Source organism: Euprymna scolopes, chromosome 45 (assembly GCF_053919585.1).
Source record: "Euprymna scolopes isolate OS-2025 chromosome 45, ASM5391958v1, whole genome shotgun sequence".
NCBI lineage: Eukaryota > Metazoa > Mollusca > Cephalopoda > Sepiida > Sepiolidae > Euprymna > Euprymna scolopes.
In genome coordinates, this window is record NC_136526.1 from 44,135,514 (window position 1) to 44,163,344 (window position 27,831).

Here is a 27,831-nt window from a genome sequence, read left to right on the forward strand (position 1 = left end):
TAAGATGAGTATTATTTAATTGGAATTGATTAAGATGAGTATTATTTAATTGGAATTCATTAAGATGAGTATTATTTAATTGGAATTCATTAAGATGAGTATTATTTAATTGGAATTCATTAAGATGAGTATTATTTAATTGAAATTGATTAAGATGAGTATTATTTAATTGTAATTCATTAAGATGAGTATTATTTAATTGGAATTCATTAAGATGAGTATTATTTAATTGGAATTCATTAAGATGAGTATTATTTAATTGGAATTCATTAAGATGAGTATTATTTAATTGGAATTCATTAGGATGAGTATTATTTAATTGGAATTCATTAAGATGAGTATTATTTAATTGTACCTATTTACTATACCTCCCCACGGGACAGAGTTAGACACCAGGGTCGTTTTTTAACGTGGAGAAAAGGTACAAAAATAAAAATTGTCTCAGTCGTGAAGGATTTCTCCTCCACCGAAAGAGAACAAGAAATAGAAGTGCAGCATCTGAAGAACAGATACTACACTTTGATCTTGTCCCGAAGGCCAAGAGTATTATTTAATTGTAATTCATTAAGATGAGTATTATTTAATTGTAATTCATTAAGATGAGTATTATTTAATTGGAATTGATTAAGATGAGCATTATTTAATTGGAATTGATTAAGATGAGCATTATTTAATTGGAATTGATTAAGATGAGTATTATTTAATTGGAATTGATTAAGATGAGTATTATTTAATTGAAATTCATTAAGATGAGTATTATTTAATTGTAATTCATTAAGATGAGTATTATTTAATTGGAATTGATTAAGATGAGTATTATTTAATTGGAATTGATTAAGATGAGTATTATTTAATTGGAATTCATTAAGATGAGTATTATTTAATTGAAATTCATTAAGATGAGTATTATTTAATTGTAATTCATTAAGATGAGTATTATTTAATTGTAATTCATTAAGATGAGTATTATTTAATTGTAATTCATTAAGATGAGTATTATTTAATTGTAATTCATTAAGATGAGTATTATTTAATTGGAATTGATTAAGATGAGTATTATTTAATTGGAATTCATTAAGATGAGTATTGTTGTATTATGGTGTGGCTCCCAGGTTGGGAAATCGTAATAGTGCGTAGGACTCCCTGGCTGCGGTAATCGTAATAGTGCGTAGGACTCCCTGGCTGCAGTTTTAGTTACGTCGATCGTCCGCAGGTTCACTTGTTTACTAGGCAGTTGTGATGACAACGAGTTAAGACTAGTGAGTTATCTCACCTTAGACTGGCACTTTTTCTTTATCTTGCCTCTCGTCAATTGTCAAAAATGTCATTACAACGTTGAACCTGAAAACAAAACGGTGGACGACTTAGAACGATCAGCTGTAACTTAAAAACATGCATTAAAAGACGTAAGTCACAATTGTGTTTGTTTTTGTATAAAATTATATTTTACAATATAGTTACAATTTAAAACAGATCGTCTTTTTTTCTTTTGGTGGTTCTGAAGTTCACAGTTAGCAGTTTTTCTCACAGTGCTCTGAGGAGGGAAAAATGACGCTTCGACAATACGGTCTTCAACAACACATGCCGTGTTTCTCTCTCTCTCTGCTCTATCTATCTGCTCTGCTGATTCACCGTTTTTATTGGCATTTTGTCGCTTTGTTTTCTCTATCCACGCGTCCTGTCAATCGGTTGATACATGTGTTCTTAAGTCACGTTTTGACCTCAGAAGAACATTCGATTTTGTCTTCAACGAGCGACACGTGAATTACCCACTCATGCCAATATCTGTAATTCCAGAGCTTACGAGGAATGTCACGTTTATTTGTTTTGTAAACAAAAAAATCGTCGTCCGATTTCTCTGTTTATGACGTAAGCCCTTCCTCTTTTCAACAGGTAGACAATCGATTATTCGATGCCCACTCTTTTAAATCTTTTATTAAAGTTTTTTCTTTTCAGTTATGTATGATGGTTCCAGCCATTCATTACATAACACCCCTCCATTAACCATTTTTTTTTTTTTTTTTTTTTTTTTTTCAATCGTCTATCGGTCCATCGACATTTCCAATAATGTTTTTTTTTAATGTCAAAATTTTTTTTCATCTCTTTTACTGTATTTTTTTTTTTTCCGTTTAACTTAGAAAAAAAAAAAAAAATAAAAATAAACATCAACAAGAAAAGCATAAGGTCTTCTTCGGTATAAGTGCATCGGCCGCACTTAACAGCAAAATATACGCTGCAAATTTACCAATTTTACCGAAGTGGTCGATTTGTCCAATATTCTCCACTACCTCGGCTCTTTAATTAATATTACTAATTAACTAAATACGAGTCTTACATTTTAATGACTTGTTTAAAATGTGGGCAGCATATAGTACAAAAATTTCGACCAGAACGCCAGGATCCTAAATATTGGTGGCAACTCCGAACTCCCTATGATAAGGATGTTGCCTAACATCAACAGAGTAATTTTCTTAACCAATCCAAACATCCTGTTCCGCGCTCCCGACCCGCAGTTCGATTATAACCTGAGTTCCCAACCCCCGTGCTAGCCCTAGCTACGGTTGGCTGATCCCTACTATCATAATCAACTCTGCACGACCTGGGCACTAAGTTATATATATCTTCCTTCCATATTTCATCAACTTCTTTAGCCCTTTCAGCCGTCATGCTACGCGTGATTATTTTCCGTTCCATCAACGGGACCCTGTTTTCCTGACTTGGGGATTCTCGTTGATGGCGATTGCTCTGTTGGGGATAATTTTCTTCCTCCCCACTAGAGGATTCTTGATCTGAACTACTATCCTCTACCGGTGCTGACAGGGTTGTTTTTCTACAGCCCTCTTGCTTGTTGGGGATATCCCATTCCTCCAGTTCTGCTTTCCGAAGGTGTTCCCCATGGGCTTTTGTTACTGCCCCCGTCAGTTGACTTCTAATTCTATACGAGACTGGCCCCGTCTTCTCTATTATTACGTAATATGGAGACCATCTTACGTCTAGCTTTCCCTTTTTTCTATTATTTTTATAATAAACTAAGTCGCCAACTTGAAAATCGACTGCTTTTGTTTTCTCGTTGGCCCTATCTATCATTTTCTTCCTAGCTCTCTTTACATTGTTCCTGACTAATGTAAAGGTCCGATGCATGTCCTGCAGAGCGATCTCATGATCCTCTTCCCCGTAGTAAATTCTACGCGGCCTCAGTATGTTGTCTAACGGCAAGACAACGTCTCTATTATAGAGCAAATAATAGGGGGAGTACTTTGTTGTTTCGCTGACATGAAACCTTACAGCAGCCAGCATCTGGTTCAAGTACATGTCCCATGAACGGTCATTGTCCCCTATTTTCTTTGCTAGTACGTCATGCATCGTCCTATGGAATCTTTCTATTTTCCCGTTACTTTGCGGGTGGTAAAATGAGGTGGTCACGTGATCAACATTAAGCTCTTCTAAAGCCCTTTTCATGATCCCATTGACGTTCTCCGGTCCGTTATCCGTAAGTAACTGCAATGGTGCACCAAATCTGGGAAATATTTCCTCAATTAAGAGATGCACCACTGTCTCTGCCTTTTTATTAGGTACAGCGAAAGCCTCAGGCCAACCACTATACATGTCGATGAACGTGACTATGTATTGATTGCCTGACAAAGTCCTCGGATAGGGTCCGGAAATATCCAATGCAATCTTAGCAAAAGGAAAAGAAGGCATGTCGGTCTCCTGCATTTGAGGTTGTTGCTTCCTCAAATTTCTGGTCTGGCATGGGACGCACTTCCCTATGTGTTCGTTTACCTTCTTGAACAATCCAGGCCAGAAATACTTCTGTTTAATGGAGTGGAACGTTTTCTCCACACCCATATGACCATTCTCATCATGGTATTGTTTCAATACCTTCATCCTCAAATGTGACGGAATATATAATCTAATTACAGGATCGTCGTCGGGTGTCGATAAATAATATACGATATCGTCCATTATGATGTACTTTTTTTCTTCCATCTTGGACGTTTTACCGCTCCTCATCCGTTTCTTTAATTCGACGATCTGACTATCGGCGTCTTGTTCTTTACACATATCCAAACCTGATAGTGTAGGACGCTCGCTTACTACCGGTGAGCCTTCGTCATCCTTATGCGATACAAACTCTCTTGGTTCAAAACGATTCGAGTTTATCGCACTCACCGTGTAATTCCTATCATCTATTTCTACTGGAGGATCGTCTTCATCCCGACTCGCATTTACCGCACGGGATAAGAGATCCGCACAGACGTTATCTTTTCCTTTTAGGTACTGTATGGTGCAATCATAGCCAGCCATACTTAATGCCCACGTCTGTATCTTCCTATTCTGTATCGGAGATTTCAGCAAGTACTCCAATGGTCTGTGATCCGTGTAGATGGTGAACGTAGCACTATGCAAGTAGTGATTCAACTTGTTTAAGGCATAGTGAATCGCATATGCTTCTTTCTCTATTGTTGACCATCTAGTCTAGGTATCAGACAACTTATGAGATAGAAAATAAATGGGTTTCTCTATCTCCCGACCCTCCTCCGGGTCGTAGACCATTTGAGACAAGGTTGCTCCGATCGCATAATCGGAGGCATCCGTGTATAACCTGTATCCTTTGTTAGTGTCCGGGTATGCCAGCATCACCATCTCTGCAAGCTTCGATTTCAATCGATTAAAAGCAGACTGACACGCATCGTCCCAACAGAAACGTGCATGCTTCCTAGTTAACCGAATTAACGGTTCGGCGATTACAGAAAAATCCTTGATAAATCGCCTGTAATAGGATGTCATGCCTATAAAGGATCTAACCTGCTTCACAGTGGTTGGGGTCGCAATTGCCTGAATTGCTTTAACCTTGTCCCCCTCCGGCTGGATACCTTTCTCACTTACTCGGAATCCCAGATATTGCACTTCCTTGCCGAAAAACTCACACTTCGCCGCCTTTAACCTTAAATTATGCCTACGTAAACTACCTAACACCTTTTCTATATGCCTAACATGTTCCTCCTTTGTTTTGGAGAATATCAAAATATCTTCCAAATAAGGCACGACGAATTCTTCCTGTCCCTGTAACACTACGGACATTAGCTCCTGAAACACTCCCGGAGCGTTAGCAAGTCCGAATGGCATTACATTAAATTGGAACAGTCCTCTATGACAGGTGAACGCAGTTTTCTCTTTATCTTTTTCGTTCAACTTTACCTGCCAATACCCTGATTTCAAGTCCAACTTTGAGAAATATTTTGCTGACCCAAGCGAGGCCAGTATATCATCAATTACTGGTAGCGCTCGGGCATACTTCTTTGTTATCTTATTCAGGGCCCTAAAATCTACACAGAACCTCTTTGTTCCGTCTTTCTTTTTTACCAAAACTATCGGGAAACTCCACGGACTGTTTGACCTTTCTATCACCCCTGCCTGTAGCATTTCCTCTAGTGCTACATTAACTTCTTCTCGTTGTTTGAGAGGTGTTCTATACGGGTTTTTCTTTATGGGATCGTTTTTTCCTGTATCGATCCTCATCTCTACTGTGTCAGTCCGGCCTAAATATCTATCCTCTGTGACGAATAAATCAGTATTTCGTTGCAGGACTTTATTTAAAACTTTCCTCATTTCTTCCGGCACTTTTATGCCGTTGAGGTTACTTTTGTTTCCCGACTTCTTTTGTTTATTTGGCTTTGATATTGCCATTACTACTTCTGTTCTTCTACATCTACCTATCTTGTAACCTTTCTTTAATTTTACTGTCTGGTTCGTGTTATTCATAATTAGCAAAGGAAAACTTTTCCTACCTTTAATTTTAACTACCGTGTTCGCTACGGATACACCACTTAGATCACTTAGGAAGCCTTTATCTATCTGCACTACTTCGTAATCTAAACCCTGACCATTTCTCATTTCGGCACGAGCTGTGCACGCATGTAAATGCTGCGGTTTCAGGGTGACATTGTGCCTTAATCTAACTATACTCGAAATATAAGCCTCCTCTTGCAGCGCTATGTACTCGCTGCCTAATCGGATTGCTCCTAAATCAAAGTACATTCTAACACTATTTTGCTTGAGCCAGTCTCGGCCCAATATGACGTTCCTTTTAAGGTTTTTCGTCACTACAAAATCATGTCGAATGTACTGGCTTCCTACTTTAATTTGTAAACGCGCCACTCCTTGCACTATGAGAGGTGACCCGTTTGCAGTCCTTAAATTCATCTCTATTTTCTTTATCTCAGGCTTCTCTCTGAGACTTTCTAATACAGTACTTTTTATTACAGAAATTTCGGCGCCAGTATCTACTAAAGCCCTAAACTTATTTTTCTCTATCTTAATAGGGATGCAATTAGCGGCGCCCATATGTCCTACGATCTTTGACTGTTCACCCCTCTTCCTCTCGCTGGGCGTCTTGCGAGTGGGGTCTGCTCGTTTCCCGACTTAGGGAAGGTGTAGTTCCTGGCTATATGGCCTTTTCTGCCGCAATTGTAACACTTAATCCCCGGCCAAGGGCGCTCTGTTTCTCTTGCCTTGAAGCCGGGTCCCCTATTAAATCCTCTATAATTCCTCTGCCCCCTATCTGGCTCTGGGAATCTTTTTTTCCTTATCGCTTCTATATTCCTCTGGCGCCCACTATAATTTATTTCCATAGGTTCTTCTTCTCGGTCATTGCCTCTTATGCGGGTTTGCCACCGATCCTCTATTAGGGCCTTTTCATAGGCTACCTTGAGGTCCGATGGTTCTTCCCTCATGACAGCGATTTTGACTTGTCTGTCATATAGCCCCTCGATGAAGAAACCTATCACTTGGCTTTTTATTACTTCATTGTTCGTATCTAGACTACCATACGAACCTATAGCCAAGTGCACTAACCTCTGCATGTAGTCCTGCACAGTTTCGCTTCTACCCTGCTTAATATTTGCTAACTCCCTAACAAACTTGGTAGGATCTGCCTGGACTCCAAAATAATTATCTAGAGCTCGCTTCAAGTCTACCCATGCCACACTCTCATTGTTGGCTAGTAGTCCTGAAACAAACTGTCCTATTTGGCCAGCCGTCGTAATTAACGCTAATTGGCATTTTTCTTCCTCTGTTTGGCTAACTATTCTAGTGTATTTATCTATATCATTTAGCCATCTTCTGTATTCCTGCGATCGTCTAGTGTCTAATGGTTTTATTTTTGATAACAACGCCTCCCCCCTCAGAGAGTTCGAAATGGCCTTCCCTACATTGTGTAGTTCAGCCCCTAGGATCTGAGCGAAATCTGTGAAAAACTGCTGTTCCATCTTTTACTATTATTTTCAAAATTATACAAGAAAGAAAGAAGAAAGAAAAGAAATATATATTAACTTTTTTTTTTTTTTTTTTTTTTTTTTTTTTTTTTTTAACAAAACTTTTTTAAGAGCTGAGGTTTAGAAAAATATTGAAAAAATCAACTAACCTTTGCTTTTCCTCAGGTCCAGTGTTCTTTCTTCTTCTTTTTCTTGCTTCTGCGTTCGCGTTTCTCTTCGTCGATTGATTCACGTTGTGTTTTTTTTTTTTTCTTCTTCTTTGTTGTTGTGTATGTGGTAACCAAGTTCTTTTAGTGTAAGAGTTCTTTTTGTTTAGTTTGTTTTTGGTAAAAAGTTCTTACTTATCACTCTTGCGGAGTGAACTGGTCATCAAGGCACCAATTAATACTATGTTGTATTATGGTGTGGCTCCCAGGTTGGGAAATCGTAATAGTGCGTAGGACTCCCTGGCTGCGGTACATAGCAGTTTTAGTTACGTCGATCGTCCGCAGGTTCACTTGTTTACTAGGCGGTTGTGATGACAACGAGTTAAGACTAGTGAGTTATCTCACCTTAGACTGGCACTTTTTCTTTATCTTGCCTCTCGTCAATTGTCAAAAATGTCATAACAACGTTGAACCTGAAAACAAAACGGTGGACGACTTAGAACGATCAGCTGTAACTTAAAAACATGCATTAAAAGACGTAAGTCACAATTGTGTTTGTTTTTGTATAAAATTATATTTTACAATATAGTTACAATTTAAAACAGATCGTCTTTTTTTCTTTTGGTGGTTCTGAAGTTCACAGTTAGCAGTTTTTCTCACAGTGCTCTGAGGAGGGAAAAATGACGCTTCGACAATACGGTCTTCAACAACACATGCCGTGTTTCTCTCTCTCTCTGCTCTATCTATCTGCTCTGCTGATTCACCGTTTTTATTGGCATTTTGTCGCTTTGTTTTCTCTATCCACGCGTCCTGTCAATCGGTTGATACATGTGTTCTTAAGTCACGTTTTGACCTCAGAAGAACATTCGATTTTGTCTTCAACGAGCGACACGTGAATTACCCACTCATGCCAATATCTGTAATTCCAGAGCTTACGAGGAATGTCACGTTTATTTGTTTTGTAAACAAAAAAATCGTCGTCCGATTTCTCTGTTTATGACGTAAGCCCTTCCTCTTTTCAACAGGTAGACAATCGATTATTCGATGCCCACTCTTTTAAATCTTTTATTAAAGTTTTTTCTTTTCAGTTATGTATGATGGTTCCAGCCATTCATTACATAACAGTATTATTTAATTGGAATTCATTAAGATGAGTATTATTTAATTGTAATTCATTAAGATGAGTATTATTTAATTGTAATTCATTAGGATGAGTATTATTTAATTGTAATTCATTAAGATGAGTATTATTTAATTGGAATTCATTAAGATGAGTATTATTTAATTGTAATTCATTAAGATGAGTATTATTTAATTGAAATTCATTAAGATGAGTATTATTTAATTGAAATTCATTAAGATGAGTATTATTTAATTGAAATTCATTAAGATGAGTATTATTTAATTGTAATTCATTAAGATGAGTATTATTTAATTGTAATTCATTAAGATGAGTATTATTTAATTGTAATTCATTAAGATGAGTATTATTTAATTGGAATTCATTAAGATGAGTATTATTTAATTGAAATTGATTAAGATGAGTATTATTTAATTGTAATTCATTAAGATGAGTATTATTTAATTGGAATTCATTAAGATGAGTATTATTTAATTGGAATTCATTAAGATGAGTATTATTTAATTGGAATTCATTAGGATGAGTATTATTTAATTGGAATTCATTAGGATGAGTATTATTTAATTGGAATTCATTAAGATGAGTATTATTTAATTGTAATTCATTAAGATGAGTATTATTTAATTGTAATTCATTAAGATGAGTATTATTTAATTGGAATTGATTAAGATGAGTATTATTTAATTGGAATTGATTAAGATGAGTATTATTTAATTGGAATTGATTAAGATGAGTATTATTTAATTGGAATTGATTAAGATGAGTATTATTTAATTGGAATTGATTAAGATGAGTATTATTTAATTGTAATTCATTAAGATGAGTATTATTTAATTGGAATTGATTAAGATGAGTATTATTTAATTGGAATTGATTAAGATGAGTATTATTTAATTGGAATTCATTAAGATGAGTATTATTTAATTGGAATTCATTAAGATGAGTATTATTTAATTGTAATTCATTAAGATGAGTATTATTTAATTGTAATTCATTAAGATGAGTATTATTTAATTGTAATTCATTAAGATGAGTATTATTTAATTGGAATTGATTAAGATGAGTATTATTTAATTGGAATTCATTAAGATGAGTATTATTTAATTGGAATTCATTAAGATGAGTATTATTTAATTGTAATTCATTAAGATGAGTATTATTTAATTGTAATTCATTAGGATGAGTATTATTTAATTGGAATTCATTAAGATGAGTATTATTTAATTGAAATTCATTAAGATGAGTATTATTTAATTGAAATTCATTAAGATGAGTATTATTTAATTGTAATTCATTAAGATGAGTATTATTTAATTGTAATTCATTAAGATGAGTATTATTTAATTGTAATTCATTAAGATGAGTATTATTTAATTGTAATTCATTAAGATGAGTATTATTTAATTGGAATTCATTAAGATGAGTATTATTTAATTGAAATTGATTAAGATGAGTATTATTTAATTGTAATTCATTAAGATGAGTATTATTTAATTGGAATTCATTAAGATGAGTATTATTTAATTGGAATTCATTAGGATGAGTATTATTTAATTGGAATTCATTAGGATGAGTATTATTTAATTGGAATTCATTAGGATGAGTATTATTTAATTGGAATTCATTAAGATGAATATTATTTAATTGTAATTCATTAAGATGAGTATTATTTAATTGTAATTCATTAAGATGAGTATTATTTAATTGTAATTCATTAAGATGAGTATTATTTAATTGGAATTGATTAAGATGAGTATTATTTAATTGGAATTGATTAAGATGAGTATTATTTAATTGGAATTGATTAAGATGAGTATTATTTAATTGGAATTGATTAAGATGAGTATTATTTAATTGAAATTCATTAAGATGAGTATTATTTAATTGTAATTCATTAAGATGAGTATTATTTAATTGGAATTGATTAAGATGAGTATTATTTAATTGGAATTGATTAAGATGAGTATTATTTAATTGGAATTCATTAAGATGAGTATTATTTAATTGGAATTCATTAAGATGAGTATTATTTAATTGTAATTCATTAAGATGAGTATTATTTAATTGTAATTCATTAAGATGAGTATTATTTAATTGTAATTCATTAAGATGAGTATTATTTAATTGGAATTGATTAAGATGAGTATTATTTAATTGGAATTGATTAAGATGAGTATTATTTAATTGGAATTCATTAAGATGAGTATTATTTAATTGGAATTCATTAAGATGAGTATTATTTAATTGGAATTGATTAAGATGAGTATTATTTAATTGTAATTCATTAGGATGAGTATTATTTAATTGGAATTCATTAAGATGAGTATTATTTAATTGGAATTCATTAAGATGAGTATTATTTAATTGGAATTCATTAAGATGAGTATTATTTAATTGAAATTCATTAAGATGAGTATTATTTAATTGTAATTCATTAAGATGAGTATTATTTAATTGTAATTCATTAAGATGAGTATTATTTAATTGGAATTCATTAAGATGAGTATTATTTAATTGGAATTGATTAAGATGAGTATTATTTAATTGGAATTGACTAAGATGAGTATTATTTAATTGGAATTGATTAAGATGAGTATTATTTAATTGGAATTGATTAAGATGAGTATTATTTAATTGAAATTCATTAAGATGAGTATTATTTAATTGGAATTGATTAAGATGAGTATTATTTAATTGGAATTGATTAAGATGAGTATTATTTAATTGGAATTGATTAAGATGAGTATTATTTAATTGGAATTGATTAAGATGAGTATTATTTATTTGGAATTGATTAAGATGAGTATTATTTAATTGGAATTGATTAAGATGAGTATTATTTAATTGGAATTGATTAAGATGAGTATTATTTAATTAGAATTGATTAAGATGAGTATTATTTAATTGAAATTCATTAAGATGAGTATTATTTAATTGGAATTGATTAAGATGAGTATTATTTAATTGGAATTGATTAAGATGAGTATTATTTAATTGGAATTGATTAAGATGAGTATTATTTAATTGGAATTGATTAAGATGAGTATTATTTAATTGGAATTGATTAAGATGAGTATTATTTAATTGGAATTGATTAAGATGAGTATTATTTAATTGGAATTGATTAAGATGAGTATTATTTAATTGGAATTGATTAAGATGAGTATTATTTTATTGGAATTCATTAAGATGAGTATTATTTAATTGTAATTCATTAAGATGAGTATTATTTAATTGGAATTGATTAAGATGAGTATTATTTAATTGGAATTGATTAAGATGAGTATTATTTAATTGGAATTGATTAAGATGAGTATTATTTAATTGAAATTCATTAAGATGAGTATTATTTAATTGTAATTCATTAAGATGAGTATTATTTAATTGGAATTGATTAAGATGAGTATTATTTAATTGGAATTGATTAAGATGAGTATTATTTAATTGGAATTGATTAAGATGAGTATTATTTAATTGGAATTCATTAAGATGAGTATTATTAAATTGGAATTCATTAAGATGAGTATTATTAAATTGGAATTCATTAAGATGAGTATTATTAAATTGTAATTCATTAAGATGAGTATTATTTAATTGTAATTCATTAAGATGAGTATTATTTAATTGGAATTGATTAAGATGAGTATTATTTAATTGGAATTCATTAAGATGAGTATTATTTAATTGGAATTCATTAAGATGAGTATTATTTAATTGTAATTCATTAAGATGAGTATTATTTAATTGTAATTCATTAGGATGAGTATTATTTAATTGGAATTCATTAAGATGAGTATTATTTAATTGGAATTCATTAAGATGAGTATTATTTAATTGTAATTCATTAAGATGAGTATTATTTAATTGTAATTCATTAAGATGAGTATTATTTAATTGAAATTCATTAAGATGAGTATTATTTAATTGTAATTCATTAAGATGAGTATTATTTAATTGGAATTCATTAAGATGAGTATTATTTAATTGGAATTCATTAAGATGAGTATTATTTAATTGGAATTCATTAGGATGAGTATTATTTAATTGGAATTGATTAAGATGAGTATTATTTAATTGGAATTGATTAAGATGAGTATTATTTAATTGAAATTGATTAAGATGAGTATTATTTAATTGGAATTGATTAAGATGAGTATTATTTAATTGGAATTCATTAAGATGAGTATTATTTAATTGTAATTCATTAAGATGAGTATTATTTAATTGTAATTCATTAAGATGAGTATTATTTAATTGGAATTCATTAAGATGAGTATTATTTAATTGTAATTCATTAGGATGAGTATTATTTAATTGGAATTCATTAGGATGAGTATTATTTAATTGGAATTCATTAAGATGAGTATTATTTAATTGTAATTCATTAGGATGAGTATTATTTAATTGTAATTCATTAAGATGAGTATTATTTAATTGTAATTCATTAGGATGAGTATTATTTAATTGGAATTCATTAAGATGAGTATTATTTAATTGGAATTCATTAGGATGAGTATTATTTAATTGGAATTGATTAAGATGAGTATTATTTAATTGGAATTGATTAAGATGAGTAATATTTAATTGGAATTCATTAAGATGAGTATTATTTAATTGGAATTGATTAAGATGAGTATTATTTAATTGGAATTGATTAAGATGAGTATTATTTAATTGGAATTGATTAAGATGAGTAATATTTAATTGGAATTCATTAAGATTAGTATTATTTAATTGGAATTGATTAAGATGAGTATTATTTAATTGGAATTGATTAAGATTAGTATTATTTAATTGGAATTGATTAAGATGAGTATTATTTAATTGGAATTGATTAAGATGAGTAATATTTAATTGGAATTGATTAAGATTAGTATTATTTAATTGGAATTGATTAGGATGAGTAATATTTAATTGGAATTGATTAAGATTAGTATTATTTAATTGGAATTGATTAAGATTAGTATTATTTAATTATTGCAGACTATTATCCTCATCTTTTTAGTTGTTGTTTCACGTTTTTGGCCAATTTTTCCTCTGGCCTTCGTCAGGCGCAGTGGATAGAGACGTTGAATCTCTATGGTTCCAGGTGAGAATTGTCTGAAGATAGCGGTTTCAATCCTACCCAAAGCAGGCCAGAGGTTTACTTGGCCCCCCCCCAAAAAAGCGACTTTGCCTGGGCATAAAGTATGCTTAAATGTGATATTTTAATTTGTCCAGATTTTGTATATGTTATAGAGTCGTGATTTCAAAAGTAAAAAAAGACAGTATTTTGGGTGTCATCAGATAGAATTGAAAGTAAAACTGTAGCGTTTAAAACTGGTGACGATACCACTGTACCAGGGTTTAGGGTGTCCAAAAAGTCACTGCAAGAATTGAAGGAAAACATCAGGAACAGGAAATAAGGGAGTTAAATCGCAATCCAGAGATTCTGCAATCTGTCATGAATAATGTTTTGGAAAGAGCACAAATATGCGAAACTGAAATTGGGCAACATTTAAAAGACCTTATTTTTCATAAACAAAGATTGTTTGAATTTTGCTTCCCCCCCCCCCAATGTCTTAGTCAGATCGTGTTAAAATTACAGAAAGTAAAGTAAAAATCAAAAATAAAGAATGTATTTAGGTTCAAATCCCTTCAGTGACTTTTTGGATATCTTGAATATAAAATTTAAACTCTATGGTCTAAATATTCAGAGAGGATTTCGAAAAGGCTCTTCACACACACACACACACAAACTGACACTGACAAGGTCACTTATATATACTAGCAGGGAGTGGGGTGGAGGGGAGGGGGCTTTACCCAGTCGTAAAATACGCTTAAATATGATATTTTAATTTGTCCAGATTATGTATATGTTATTAGTGGTGATTTCAAAAGTAAACAAAACAAAAAAAAAGTATTTGGGTGCCATCAGCCAGAATTGAAACCGAAAGAAAAACTGTAACATTCAAAGCTGGTGATGTTACCACTGTACCAACGTGACACGCATATGAACTGATTAAAAATGAACTAAGATGAATGTACAAAATGTTTAACGATTTTTCAATTTTTACCCATTTTTGACCCCCCTTAAAAACTGTTTTAAAGACCCATAAAAGGATGGTGCATAATTTTTACCCATTTTTGACCCCCCTTAAAAACTGTTTTAAAGACCCATAAAAGGATGGTGCATAAAAAATCCAATCATTTGAGACCCCTCGTGCATCTTTGAGAGGTTTAGTTTCGGAGGAGATGGAGTTTGAAAATATGGAGACAGACAGCTTTTATATATTAGATTTAAGTTATAATTCTTGTGTGATTATTATTCAAAATGTTAAGAAACAGAAAATAACATTTCTGAGATACGAATTACAATTTAAAAAAAAAAAATGTAAAAACAATAAAATATAACAATCTACTATAAGTTTTATTAATAAATATTGTTTTATTTTTTTTGTTTTAAACAAGAGACATATAATTATTTTCTTTTTTGCGTGATTAAAATCTAATTTTTTTCTTTTTTTTTTTGTGGGGGAAAAGGGAGAGTCTTAGTTTCTCCAATCGGTGACAGTATGTTCTGAGCCTACCTTACATTCTTTCTTCAGATTTTTTTTTTTTTAATGGCCATATCATGTGTCCACAGATAAATGATCTGGAGGATTTAGTTATTGTTTCGGCATCTGTAATAATTTGTATAACATAATTAGATTCGTTGTCATTCTTCTGGACGATTAGAATTAAAAAGTACATTTTTTTTTTCTTCCGATTTACTTATTTTTTTATTTTATTTTTTTATTACATTTTCACCCCAAACAAGGCACATTGCCACTTTGATGTAGGGGGCTACTATCAGAGACATTATAGGGGTACTATGTGGGGAGTTGCGCAGCAAGATGTCGGTTCACGTTACACTTAAACTTCTGCATGTCAGTACAGTATTTCCATCTTTATCTTGTATCAACTTAGGCGGACCTGAACGAGAATCCTCTCTTATAATTTTTATAGTATGTTAGCTGATGACACCCAAAAACTTTTTTTACTTTTGAAATCACGACTCTATAACATATACGAAATCTGGACAAATTAAAATATCATATTTAAGCATAACTTTATGCCCAGGCAAAGTCTTCTTCAGACAATTCTCACCTGGAACCATAGAGATTCAATGTCTCTATCCACTGCGCCTGACGAAGGCCAGAGGAATAATTGGCCAAAAACGTGAAACAACATATATAATATAGTTTTGGAGGTTGGGGGTGTTTATTCCAAAAGCCGTGCTTAATATGGAGAGGTTGGGTTTTTTTATACTATGCTGGGTCTAGAAGTGTAAGCCATTTTGAGTTTCAGAACAGTTTCAGATGGTTCGTGTTACACACAAGTCCTGGGAGGTGACTTATTTGTAGTAGACAGTTCCACAGAACAAAATATTCTTACCGTGTCGAAACCCGGGAAAAGAACATGTGAAATTGCTCCAGAAAAGGTTTAATATTTATGAAGCAATTCTGGTTTCTGATTGGTTGGTAGCAGAACGTGAATTTATTTGATTCGTCAGTTCTTAGCAGCATCCTTTATAAATAGTATCGTCCGACTGTGTGGGATCATACCCCCTTAACAGGTCCCAAATATTGCAACACTGGGTTAGGTTGTAAAAAAAAAATACCAACTGCAGAATACCAGTTAAAATTATAGGGGGTGGGGAGTCTCGTTCAGGTCCGCCTCCACTTATATGATTTGTTGTAAGTAATTTACCTTTGACCTCATATCATTTGGATTCTTTAGTAGCATTTTCACAACGGTTCGGTTGATGTAACCTGCGACCTTCTTCAGGTGTATTTCGTCAAAATTGGGAATGTTTCTGTTGAACTCGGGGAGGGGGGGGATTTGGACGGAATTTCGAACGGAGCCCTTTATTTATTTCACACAGGGGTAGCATGCTCTCTTCTGTCAGCCATGACTAGATAAAGGTTCTAAGTATTTCACAATTGTATTTTTCGGTCACCCACACTGAGGATTGAACCTTCAACGTTCAGAAGAATATCACTTTTATAACTGATTTTTTTTTTTTTTTCCAAGCACTCTAACCACTGTGTCCGTGTAAAAGTGATATTCTCGTTGTGAAAATTACACTGAAGATGAGGATAGTATTCCGAAGAATCCAAATAATATGATAACTAGGGCTAGGACAACAGCATATTCTTTTCATTATTTGGACTCTTGAGTATATATCTATTGATATCTTATGTCTTTTATATAGAGTGATATGGGTCTTGGTTGATTAACTGTGTCGGATATATACTCGAGAGTAAAAACAATGAAAAGAATATGCTGTTGTCCTAGTTCTAATCATAACGAATCCTCATCACAAAAAATGAGAAACGTAATGTTTATGATGTTTTTGTTTTTCCAGTCCCCCATCACGCAGTTCATCAACAGGAGATATTATGAACCGCTGCAAAAGTCGTACGAGAAGAAAATGCACGTTCTCTACACTGAAAATGAAAAAAGAAAACAGAAGTAAGTGCAAGCATTTCTTTCGCAACATTAAATGTTTTATGGATATAGAGACTAGCACAGCTACCTGACATTGCCTGGGGCATAAGTGTAACTTATCTCTATCCATCTGTCTTTCTTTCTTCCCCTTACCCTCTCCCTCTACCTAACCACCTCTTTATGCTTTGTCCAACCCATTTGTCTCTGAACACACGCACAACAGTTGGAAATAACTTATATACCATACATTATGACCATGTAATCCCTACAGCCACCTACCTTGAAAATGCTGCTGTGAAACCTGACATAGTTATATGGAATAAGTCAGAGAGAGTTGCAACCTTGGTTGAAGTGAGTGTCTCTAATGATGGCGGTCTGAACAGAGCTGAAAGAGAGAAACAGACCAAATATCAAGGTCTCATGTATGATATGAAAAGAAACTGGAATCTTAGGGAGATATATATCATACTAGTTATTATAGGTGCTACAGGGCTTATGAAGAAGAACCTGAAGTCCTACCTAACTAATATTCCTGGTGAACCAAATACAAGAGAAATCCAGACAATTGCACTTAAGGGAACAACGAGGATAATAAAAAGCAGGGGAATGTTGGCAGCTGGTTTGGCTGCCCCATACCCAGCATTACAATCTTCAAAGGAAGAAAATTAAAAAAAAAAAAAACAAAAAAAAAGACACAGAAAAAAGTCGCCTTTAACAAATTCATCAAGGAATGTTACGTTGCAGAATCATGTTGTATAGCCACATATAAAATCGACGTCTAGACTGTGCTATACAGCGGGGTATCACACAGGGACATATTACAGTTCGTATTTACATAAAGGTATCATTTTATAAGAAGGATATATGCTTTACACCTTTTCTTTATCCAGGAGATCTTCTGTCTTCACTGCTGGGCTCTGTGATGAAACCTGCAACGACCAACACCATAACCGATTGAGACAGCTGGTTTTTCTTTTGTGAAACCACAGGACAACACTTTATATTTTAAAATATAAATTTATTTCAGCTGTCTCAATGGCCTTCACTTCATTACGTCTCCGCATGCTTGTTCCTTCCAGTCCCACTTCCTGGCTTTGGAGCACGTCTGTTCACTTTTGTGACCAAACTCAAAATCCTCAATCTAATCTTCTTGACCTGTCAGTTCTGTTACATCATCATCAAAAGCATGTCTCCTAATGTGTGCCCTCTGTCACATATGCAACTGTTGAAGGTCATTTTGTTTATTTGTAACAGCTAAGTTATGTAAACATCCTCAGCTAGAACCCATTTTTACATTCCAGACCAATTCATTTTCTAAACATTAAATAATTTCCAGTATAAACTATGTTAACAATATCACTAGATAGATAACTAATTTAACTTTTAACCATGCTATGATCTAACAGCCTTTTCTTTTCAAATTAGTGTATCATAATATGGAAAATGTATGAAAAAAAATCAACAAAATGTGACCTAGTTGACACTCTGAAAGAATAAATAATTTTTTATAAATTTTAGATATTATTCATCCAGGGCAATGCCGATCCAGAATATACTAACTTTGTAGTTGTTTGTTTTGTATTTTTTAAAACTTATAACTGGACGTACACAGGCAATCATTCCAGTAATTATAGGAGCAACTGAACTCATGAAAAAGAATTTCCAAAACTACCTGGTAAATATACCCAATGAACTATGTGCAAGAGTGATTCAAACAATTGCACTTAAAGAGACGGTCAGAATCTTAAAAAGATCTCTCGGTTAGAATATATAAGGTAGCAGGTGAATGTCTGGCATCCAGTAGGGTGCCCCATCCCCAGGTTGAACAAACTGGTAAGAAAATTGAAAAAAAAAAAAAAAAAAAATTTCCTATTATATAACGATTCCAGATGTAAGTTCCTTTTTTTTTTTTTATGAAAGTCACTCCAGACAAGGCATCAAGCCACTTGATGTAAGAAGCTAAAAAGAGAAAATGATGGTTGACAAAGCCAGGAAATGCCTAATGAAAAGACCAAGAGTATAGGTAGGAGGGAAACAGACAGCAGAAGAGTTCTTGATAAGAAACTACTGGAATTGGAAGTTTTATTACACTGAGGTAGCAAGACAACAAATTGGTGGCGACCACGAGAACAAACCATTTGATGTGATTCGTTAAAAAACCCCAAAAAACATAAAGATGATTGTGATAGAGACAAGAGATGCATATGAACCCAAATCATGAAAAAAAAAAATAGCTATACGAAAAAATAGTAAGCATAGCTAGATACAAGATCGGTTTTTAATGTGAAGAAAATCGAACTCCTAAAAAGGCAACTGAATTAGTACTCAAGTTTAATGTCTTCACATGTCGCTAAAAAGTATTTAAGGCAAGTATTTATTTCATCTGCTGGTGTTGATTGAGAAATTACAGGAAATTACAGATAATGCTTGCCTGAAATTTCCTGCTAGTAATATTACTACATCCCCAAATGGTCTGACATCTCCACGCAAATCTTGTAATAATCAAATGATTTTTTTTTTTGTGTGCCGTTGTACATTCATCCCAAATAAGCTTACATTTCGGGAATACTTTTCCCATGCTAAATATTTTGGAAATGTTGCATATTGGAGTTTCAATAAATTGCATATTTAATGGTAATTTCAAATTTCAGTTTGCTCATAGAAGCTTGCTAATTTAACTGTCCAACGGACCTCAGAAAATTCAACTGTCTCCTCAAATGCTCAACTCCGACTGACTGCCTCATCTCTGGATGGCCAGCTTTGATTGCATCTCTTTTCAATCTCCTGGAATCTCTTCACCATACAACCACCCTTTTTCTTTTATCTTTTTTTCTTCCTTTCTTTTCATTTTCTTTTTTCTTCCTTTCTTTTCATTTTCTTTTTTCTTCCTTTCTTTTCATTTTCTTTTTTCTTCCTTTCTTTTCATTTTCTTTTTTCTTTTTCTTTTCATTTTCTTTTTCTTTTCATTTTCTTTTTCTTTTCATTTTCTTTTTTCTTCCTTTCTTTTCATTTTCTTTTTTCTTCCTTTCTTTTCATTTTCTTTTTTCTTTTTCTTTTCATTTTCTTTTTCTTTTCATTTTCTTTTTTCTTTTTCTTTTTTCTTCCTTTCTTTTCATTTTCTTTTTTCTTTTTCTTTTCATTTTCTTTTTCTTTTCATTTTCTTTTTTCTTTTTCTTTTCATTTTCTTTTTTCTTTTTCTTTTCATTTTCTTTTTTCTTTTTCTTTTCATTTTCTTTTTTCTTTTTCTTTTCATTTTCTTTTTTCTTTTTCTTTTCATTTTCTTTTTTCTTTTTCTTTTCATTTTCTTTTTTCTTTTTCTTTTCATTTTCTTTTTCTTTTCATTTTCTTTTTTCTTTTCCTTTTCATTTTCTTTTTTCTTTTCCTTTTCATTTTCTTTTTTCTTTTCATTTTCTTTTTTCTTTTCATTTTCTTTTTTCTTTTCATTTTCTTTTTTCTTTTCATTTTCTTTTTCTTTTTTTTCTTTTTCTTTTCATTTTTCTTTTTCTTTTCATTTTCTTTTCTCTTTTCATTTTCTTTTCTCTTTTCATTTTCTTTTTTCTTTTCATTTTCTTTTTTCTTTTTCTTTTTCTTTTCATTTTCTTCCTTTTCATTTTCTTTTTTTTTTCTTTTTTCTTTTTATTTTTTTTCTTTTTCTTTTCATTTTTCTTTTTCTTTTCATTTTCTTTTCTCTTTTCATTTTCTTTTTTTCATTTTCTTTCTCTTTTCATTTTCTTTCTCTTTTCATTTTCTTTTCTCTTTTCATTTTCTTTTCTCTTTTCATTTTCTTTTTTCTTTTCATTTTTTTTTGTATTTAAATACAAAAAGAAATACAAAAAATATTTAAATACAAAAGAAATACAAAAAAATATACAAAAAGAAAACCTTTTTGTGTTTTTTGTTTTCTTTTTGTGTTTTTTGTTTTCTTTTTTGTATTTTTTTGTTTTCTTTTTGTATTTTTTCTTTTTGTAATTTTTCGTTTTGTATTTTTTTTCGTTTTGTATTTTTTTTCGTTTTGTATTTTTTACACGTTTTTTTTCTGTATTTTTTTTACACGTTTTCTTTTTGTATTTTTTTTAATACACGTTTTCTTTTTTTTTTTTTACACACGTTTTCTTTTTGTATTTTTTTACCATTGTCTTTTTTTTTTACATTTTCTCTTTGTAATTTTTCTTTACTTTTACAAGTCTTTTTTTTTTTTTTATCTCTGCAGAATACTGGAAGAGCGTGTCAAAGACATGATGCGTCACAATCAAGACTATATGGGTTGGTACTACGTCCCTGTAAACAAGAGTATCATCGACAAGGGCAAGGAGTACAAAGATAATGTCAGCACAGATATAGGCTTGTCTTAATCGTCATCTTTTGTCTAGTAGTTTATTTTTTTAATTATACTTAGATGATGCACCGACAGACGTGCGCTTCTCCCCTACCCATCATCTTCGAATGGAGTCTGCAAACTCCGTCTTGTGCGATGATTTTGTAAAGCAGCAATAATTGCATAAAGAAATTTCTTCTCAAATTGTGTTTCGTTTTTTTTTTTTCACAAGGTATCAGGTCTTTGCTAGGGTTTGTATTACGGTCATTTTAAACCATTATAATTTATTTTATGCATATTGTTACTGCTTAAACTGCATTGTTGAAATGAATCTGTTGAAGACGAAAACGATGAAGCCCTTTCAGCACCGGTAGAAGACCTCCTGGCAGGCTCTGAATTCCTCTTGAAAAAGTGGGCAACACTTAATCGGGCCTGAGAAAAGGTTGCCAAATTACTGGAGAATCTGCACAAGTAAGACTATAGGATGTTTGGTGTATCTGCGGTGCCGACGTGTAGACTATCTTACACATCCTCACAAACTGTTTCCTGAGTGAGATGTACTCCACTGCAGACCTGAGGGATACTTTGGACACTGCTTAACGAGATGGATACAAAACGTTAAAGTGATGACCTCCAATCTGTAGTGGAATGGGGACAAAAATGGAGGGTCACATTCAATGCTGCCAAGACTAAGCTTGTTTCCTTCAATAATTACAAGAAACCTTCTCTGCCACCAATAACAATGGCCAAATTACCTGAAAGTACTTCCTTTAAACTCCTCAGGCTAATGTTTACAAGGAACATGAACTGGAATAGATACATTGAGAGCATTGCCAAGGCTGCTGCGAAGAAGGTGGGCTCTCTCTACCATGCTAGAAAACTACTTACGCCTGAAAGTATCTTGTACTTCTATAAGGTCACCATCGCCCATGTATGGAGTACTGTTGTCACATTTGGGCTGGTGCATCTGATACTTGTCTCTCACTCCTGGACAAGGTTCAAAAGAGAGTCACTAACCTGATAGGTCCTGAACTGTCATCTAGGCTTCAGCCTCTGTCTCATTGATGAAATGTAGCATCCCTCTACCTGTTCTACAAGTACTTTAATGGTGAATTCTCTGATGAACTACAAGCACTTGTACCCCCTCAACGAAAACACTCCCGACAAACCTGACAAGCAGCTAAATCCCATCTCTTCACAGTAGAAATCCCTAGGTGTAAGAAAGCCTTCTACTCCAATAGTTTCTTCCCCAGAACTGCGAAGCTTTGAACTCGCTTCCCGGATTCAGTTTTCCCAACTGTACTGACATGCAGAAGTTCAAGTGTAATGTGAACAGACATCTTGGTGCTTGTCTCTCTTTATAATATCCTTGCAACTCATGTCCCTGATAGTAGCCTGCTACTTCAAAGTGACACTGCCTTGCTTGGGGTGAAAATTTGAAACAAAAAACAAAAAAAAACATCACCATTATTAATTCATAACATTTTCTTTTAGATTATTAAAGCATTATTCATATTTTTTTCTGTAATATTTTTACTCCTGTTGACCCGAAAAGGTACTTGTGCATTTAACGAACCAGATGTAAGTCAGCATTTGCTCGGCTTTGTCCGACGCATGACGTCAACAGCTCGGGTTTTGCTGCTGTCTGATGAAACATGGTCATCAGCCAATCAAAACGCTGCGCGCTTAGTTTCAACTTGACGTGCGTGCGCAGCAGACGAGAATTCCGATATGGGCGTTCGAGATGGCGGCGACTAGGAATCTCCAGCGCGAATATGGGTTGCGGTCACGCCACACAATTGTGGACTCAAAGAATTTCCTGCGAGATATAATATGCCGGGATTTTTTTTTTTTTTTTTTTTTTTTTGTTAATGTAGCAAATAGGAATGCCGAAACCCTCCTTCCATTAATAAGAAAATACGTTCTGCTAGGGACCACCCACGGTCGTATCAGACTGTTGGAGCAAAGTGGGAGGGGAGGGGTATCACTATTTAACAGTGAACCACTACAGCCTTAATTTTGTAGATCCCGTAAAAAAAAAAAACAAGTTTTGTTCCTTTCCTTTTTCTTACGATTTTTTTCTTTTTTTTTTTTTGTATGTAAATAGTTAAAAAAAAAAAAAAAAAAAAAAAAAAAAAAGTTTCATAAAAGACAATTACTCACTATTATTTGTTAAAAAATAATTGATCCTACAAATATTTTTGTTGGTCATTTTGCGTAAATATTTGAAAAAAAAAAAAAAACCCCAAAAAAAACGTTTCATTAAAAAAAAAATTACTATTATTTGTTTACAAAAAATGTTTTATATGTATTTATTTTGCAAACAAAACAATTTCAAACAATACTTATAATAATAATAATAAAAAAAAATGAACGGTAGGTTTTGCTTTTTACTTATTTATTTTTGGATGTTTCTACATTTTACAATTATTTTGTTGTAGCGTTGTTTTTATTTTATCAGCAACGCTCTGTTTTATTCGACTGTTGACGTCATGCGTTGGACAAAGCCGGACAAATGCTGAGTTACGCCTGGTTCGTTAAATGCACAAGTACCCCCGAAAACGACTTTAGTCAACAGAAATGATGTCATCATCTTTTTATTGTGATAAGGATCAGCATCATGCAACCAAAGATCTGGAAGAATTTTGTTGGAGAACCTTGTCCTACCCTGCATATTCTCTTGACCTTAATCACATGGGTAATGTTGCATAAAACGAGACCCAAAGTTTCAAACATGGCAAAGTATGGAAACACAAAATTGATACAATACGCCCGCTAGATATTATTTTAATCGGAATTCATTATTGAGATGAATATTATTTATTTATTGCGGACTATTATCCTCATCTTTTTAGTTGGTGTTGTTTCACAACGTTTCGGCCAACTATTCCTTTGGCCTTTGTCAGGTGGTAACCGCGACAGGGATAGGAACTCCAAACTCCTCACTGCATTCACAGCAATTACTGTGTTCCGTAGTTGTCGTCTTAGCACGTTTTTGGCCAAGTAAGCCTCTGACAGGATTGAAACTGCTATCTTCAGACAGTTCTCACCTGGAACCGTAGAGATTCAACGTCTATTTACTGCGCCACGGGTCCCTTCGGCAGTGAAATAAATAAAATTCAATACTTCCGCTATTCTTCAAAACTGCTTACTTATAAGTGTGGGTGTCCGTAAAGTTACTATACAGTCTTACAAGTTACTATATAGACACCCTGTAATATATTAACAGTACAGTAAGATATTGTATTAAAACATTTATTGGTAATAAAAGCTTGCGTGGCATGCTTGATTAAATAAACCTGTAAAAAAATAAATATTAACTATTAATACAAATATAATACAATAAAACAACAAGACTGTATAGTAACTTTACGGACACCCTGTATATTTGGAAAAGTATTAAGATTTTTTTGTTGATATATTTTTTCTAACATATTTACATTTTCTTTTTAAAATGTACTATATTTATATATACTTTATTTAAATCTGCGCAGTCTATTATGATCGTAGCGATTTAAAAAAAAAAAAAAAAAATATATAATTTTTTATAGTTAACTATATTTTACGTTTATTTTTTTCATCAACTTTATAAAAAAAATATAAAAATACGTAAACTTTCTTTCTCGATTGATTTTTTGTTTTTTTATCGCATAGAAATATCTTAACAATTTGACAAAATAAAAACAATTATCTGAAAAAGATATGCAATTAAAAAACACAAACTCAATTGATAAAGAAAACTTGTGTATTTTTATATTTTTTTTATTTTAAAGGGGGTGAAAAAAATAAACCTAAATTATAGTTAACTATAAAAAATAATATTTTTTTTAAATCGGCGACGATTGTAATAGACTGCACAGGTTTAAATAAAGTATATGTAAATATACTACATTAAAAAAGAAAATGTAACTATATTTTTTTGGGGGGGGGAAAAAAACGTAAATATGTTAGAAAAAAATATATTAAAAAAAAATCTCTTAATATTTTGCCCAAATATGTAAGTAAGCAGTTGTGAAGAATAGCAGAAGTATTGTATCCATTTTGGGCTTCCATACCTCAATTGACAGACCTGCCGCCATCTTTGAAATTCAGGGTCTCATTTTATGCAGCCTCACTATCACTTGTCACTTATTTCGTGAATTCCAAAACTATTGAGATGGTCTTAGGTTAACATTTTAACATTAGTGGAGGTGATTGAACATGAGTTGGGTTCATATTTCGCATCAACACCTAAAGAATTTTACAAGCAAACATTTATAAACTTGTTAACAAATCATTTTCAACGTGGCTGCTACCATAACTTTGCTATTTTCTCTCACGTCTACATCTCCCCTGTTCGTATATTCTTTTTTTATTTTGTTTTATTGAAAACAGCTTTTTCTTTTTTTTTTTGGAATATGAGATGGAGCAACTAAGCAGTAGATTCATTAGCAATCTTAGTGGAATTTCAGTGGCTAATGTGGTAGTAAAAATTGATGGGTCTAGTAAGTTTCCGCTGCTCATAATGACACCAATCAAGCGGTCACTCTAAAAAAAAATAGCTAGGTGTACTATGGTTGGTAGCATTACTGAGATTACCATCTATCATATAAGTGTTTGTATGTCTTGCAAAAACTTTTGACAGAAGCGACAAGATGAGTATCATTTTGAAGCTCGACGTCTCGTACAAAAATATCGAAAAATTGGCCCCAAACATTAATTTCTCCACCCTAAACTCCGCTGTTTTGTACAAGGAAAGGTTGATTTTTTTTTCGCTGATATTTTAGCAAGTCATCGTCACCATTGGATTGACTTTGGTTAATTTCGACTCACATTATGCCTAATTGTAGGCGCCAACATTCCAGCCGAGTCCACCATGAACATTCATGGATCCTTTCGAGGAACAAAGAACTAACATTCCGACATTAGGAATTCATACTACCGGCTCCATGCGTATGGAGGCAAAACTGGTCACCATTTTGCAAATGGACTTTACCAGAACCAATAAATTGCTGTTACATTTGAATAAATTTTGAGTTTGAAATGTATGGCTTTCGTATTTGTGGATTCTTTTGCCTCTGCAGGGAGGAAATTGGGATGTGAGAAATAATTTCTTACATTATGTAATAACAATCTAGTGGCAGATACAGTGTTGCATTGAATACGATGTAACATGAGAAAAGTATACCACGGAACAATGTTCGAGTGGTGAACTTCTTCCGGTCGTGTCATGGAGACATCGGCTAAGACGTCAGATTTTCTTTCACTTTCTGTTCTGCCTTCGCATCACGGTTTCAAGCCTCTCTGCCTACTATCACTTTTTAAAACAAATGTTTCTGCCTACTGTTGTTTTGATTCCCTCCTCACGCTACTACCATTTTTTTTTTTTTTTTTATACACCTCTCTCCACATTCACGGGTTTGAGCCTACCTGCCTACTGCCACTTTTTTTTCTTTTGCTCAACACACACCTTCAAACACCCAGGCAACGCATGGCATCCAGGTTAGTGCCCAATAAACAGAAAATTAAGATCTCTGAAGAAAACTCGAAAGGAATAAAAGTACTCAAGGAATTCAAGTTAGAGATCAATAGATTGCTGAAGCGGAAGAGGGATTTGTTCAGTATGGAGGATACAGACCTTGGCAGAACTGATACAATAGAAAAACATATTGATACTGAAATGCCGGCATTGAAACAAATGGAAATGATGGATTCGCCATAGACAAAATGATGCAGACAGGAGTAACTGAAAGAGCAAACTGCTTGTGGAGTTTTCCGACAGCATTAATGAAAAAGAAAGGGGTAGCAAGAGATTTTCTGTAGATTTTAGAACATTAAATAAAGTCACGAAGAAGTATGGCTGAGATTTACCAGTTATTCATAATATTTTAACCTTGAAATAAAATTTGGAGTCAGATTACTGGCAGGTTAAACTGAATAAGAACAATCAAGAGAAAACTGCATTCACCTGCATTTGTTTCACTTTAATGTGATACCGTTCGGACTCGCTAACACGTCCAGAGTCTCCCAGGAATTGATGTCCATAGTTTTAAAGGGACAGGAAGAATTAGCCTTACCATATTTGGATGATATATTAGTATTCTCCAATACAATGGAAGACCATTTAAAACATATAGATAAGCTATTAAGTAGCTTGCGTAAACATAATCTCAGATTAAAAGCAACGAAGTGAGTTTTTTTTTTTAGAAAGGAGATATAGTATCCAGAGTTCAAAGTTAGTAAGAGAGGTATACAGCCAGACCTGGACAAAGTCAAATCTATAAAATCGATTTTGACTCCAACCACTGTAAGACAACAGAGGGCTTTCATTAGTATGACTTCGTACTATCAGTGATTTAAAAATTTTTTTTTTTTTCAATATTGCCACGCCATTAGTCTGTCTGACAAGAATGCATGCATGTTTTCAATGAGATGATATATGTCAGTCTGCCTTTGATAGCCTAAAAACAAAGCTTGCAGATATGGTAATACTGGCTTATT

General features: G+C 32.6%; 2 protein-coding genes across 3 annotated transcripts in view; one reads left to right on the plus strand and one right to left on the minus strand.

Moving 5' to 3' along the window:
* LOC145269512 (NADH dehydrogenase [ubiquinone] 1 beta subcomplex subunit 5, mitochondrial-like) overlaps nt 1-21,555 on the plus strand; it is a 90,229-nt gene extending 68,674 nt beyond the window's left edge. Inside the window, exons 5-6 of the mRNA XM_080125254.1 lie at nt 16,954-17,060; nt 21,247-21,555. Of these exons, the coding sequence (XP_079981380.1) occupies nt 16,954-17,060; nt 21,247-21,388 (249 nt within the window). The 3' untranslated portion in view covers nt 21,389-21,555. The remainder of the gene's footprint in view (nt 1-16,953; nt 17,061-21,246) is intronic.
* LOC145269513 (uncharacterized) overlaps nt 17,300-27,831 on the minus strand; it is a 100,121-nt gene continuing 89,589 nt past the window's right edge. The window contains exon 5 of one of the 2 annotated variants that reach the window (XM_080125256.1): nt 17,300-17,421. In XM_080125256.1, coding sequence (XP_079981382.1) covers nt 17,361-17,421 — 61 coding nt within the window. In that variant the 3' untranslated portion in view covers nt 17,300-17,360. The remainder of the gene's footprint in view (nt 17,422-27,831) is intronic. The other variant, XM_080125255.1, reaches the window with a different exon arrangement.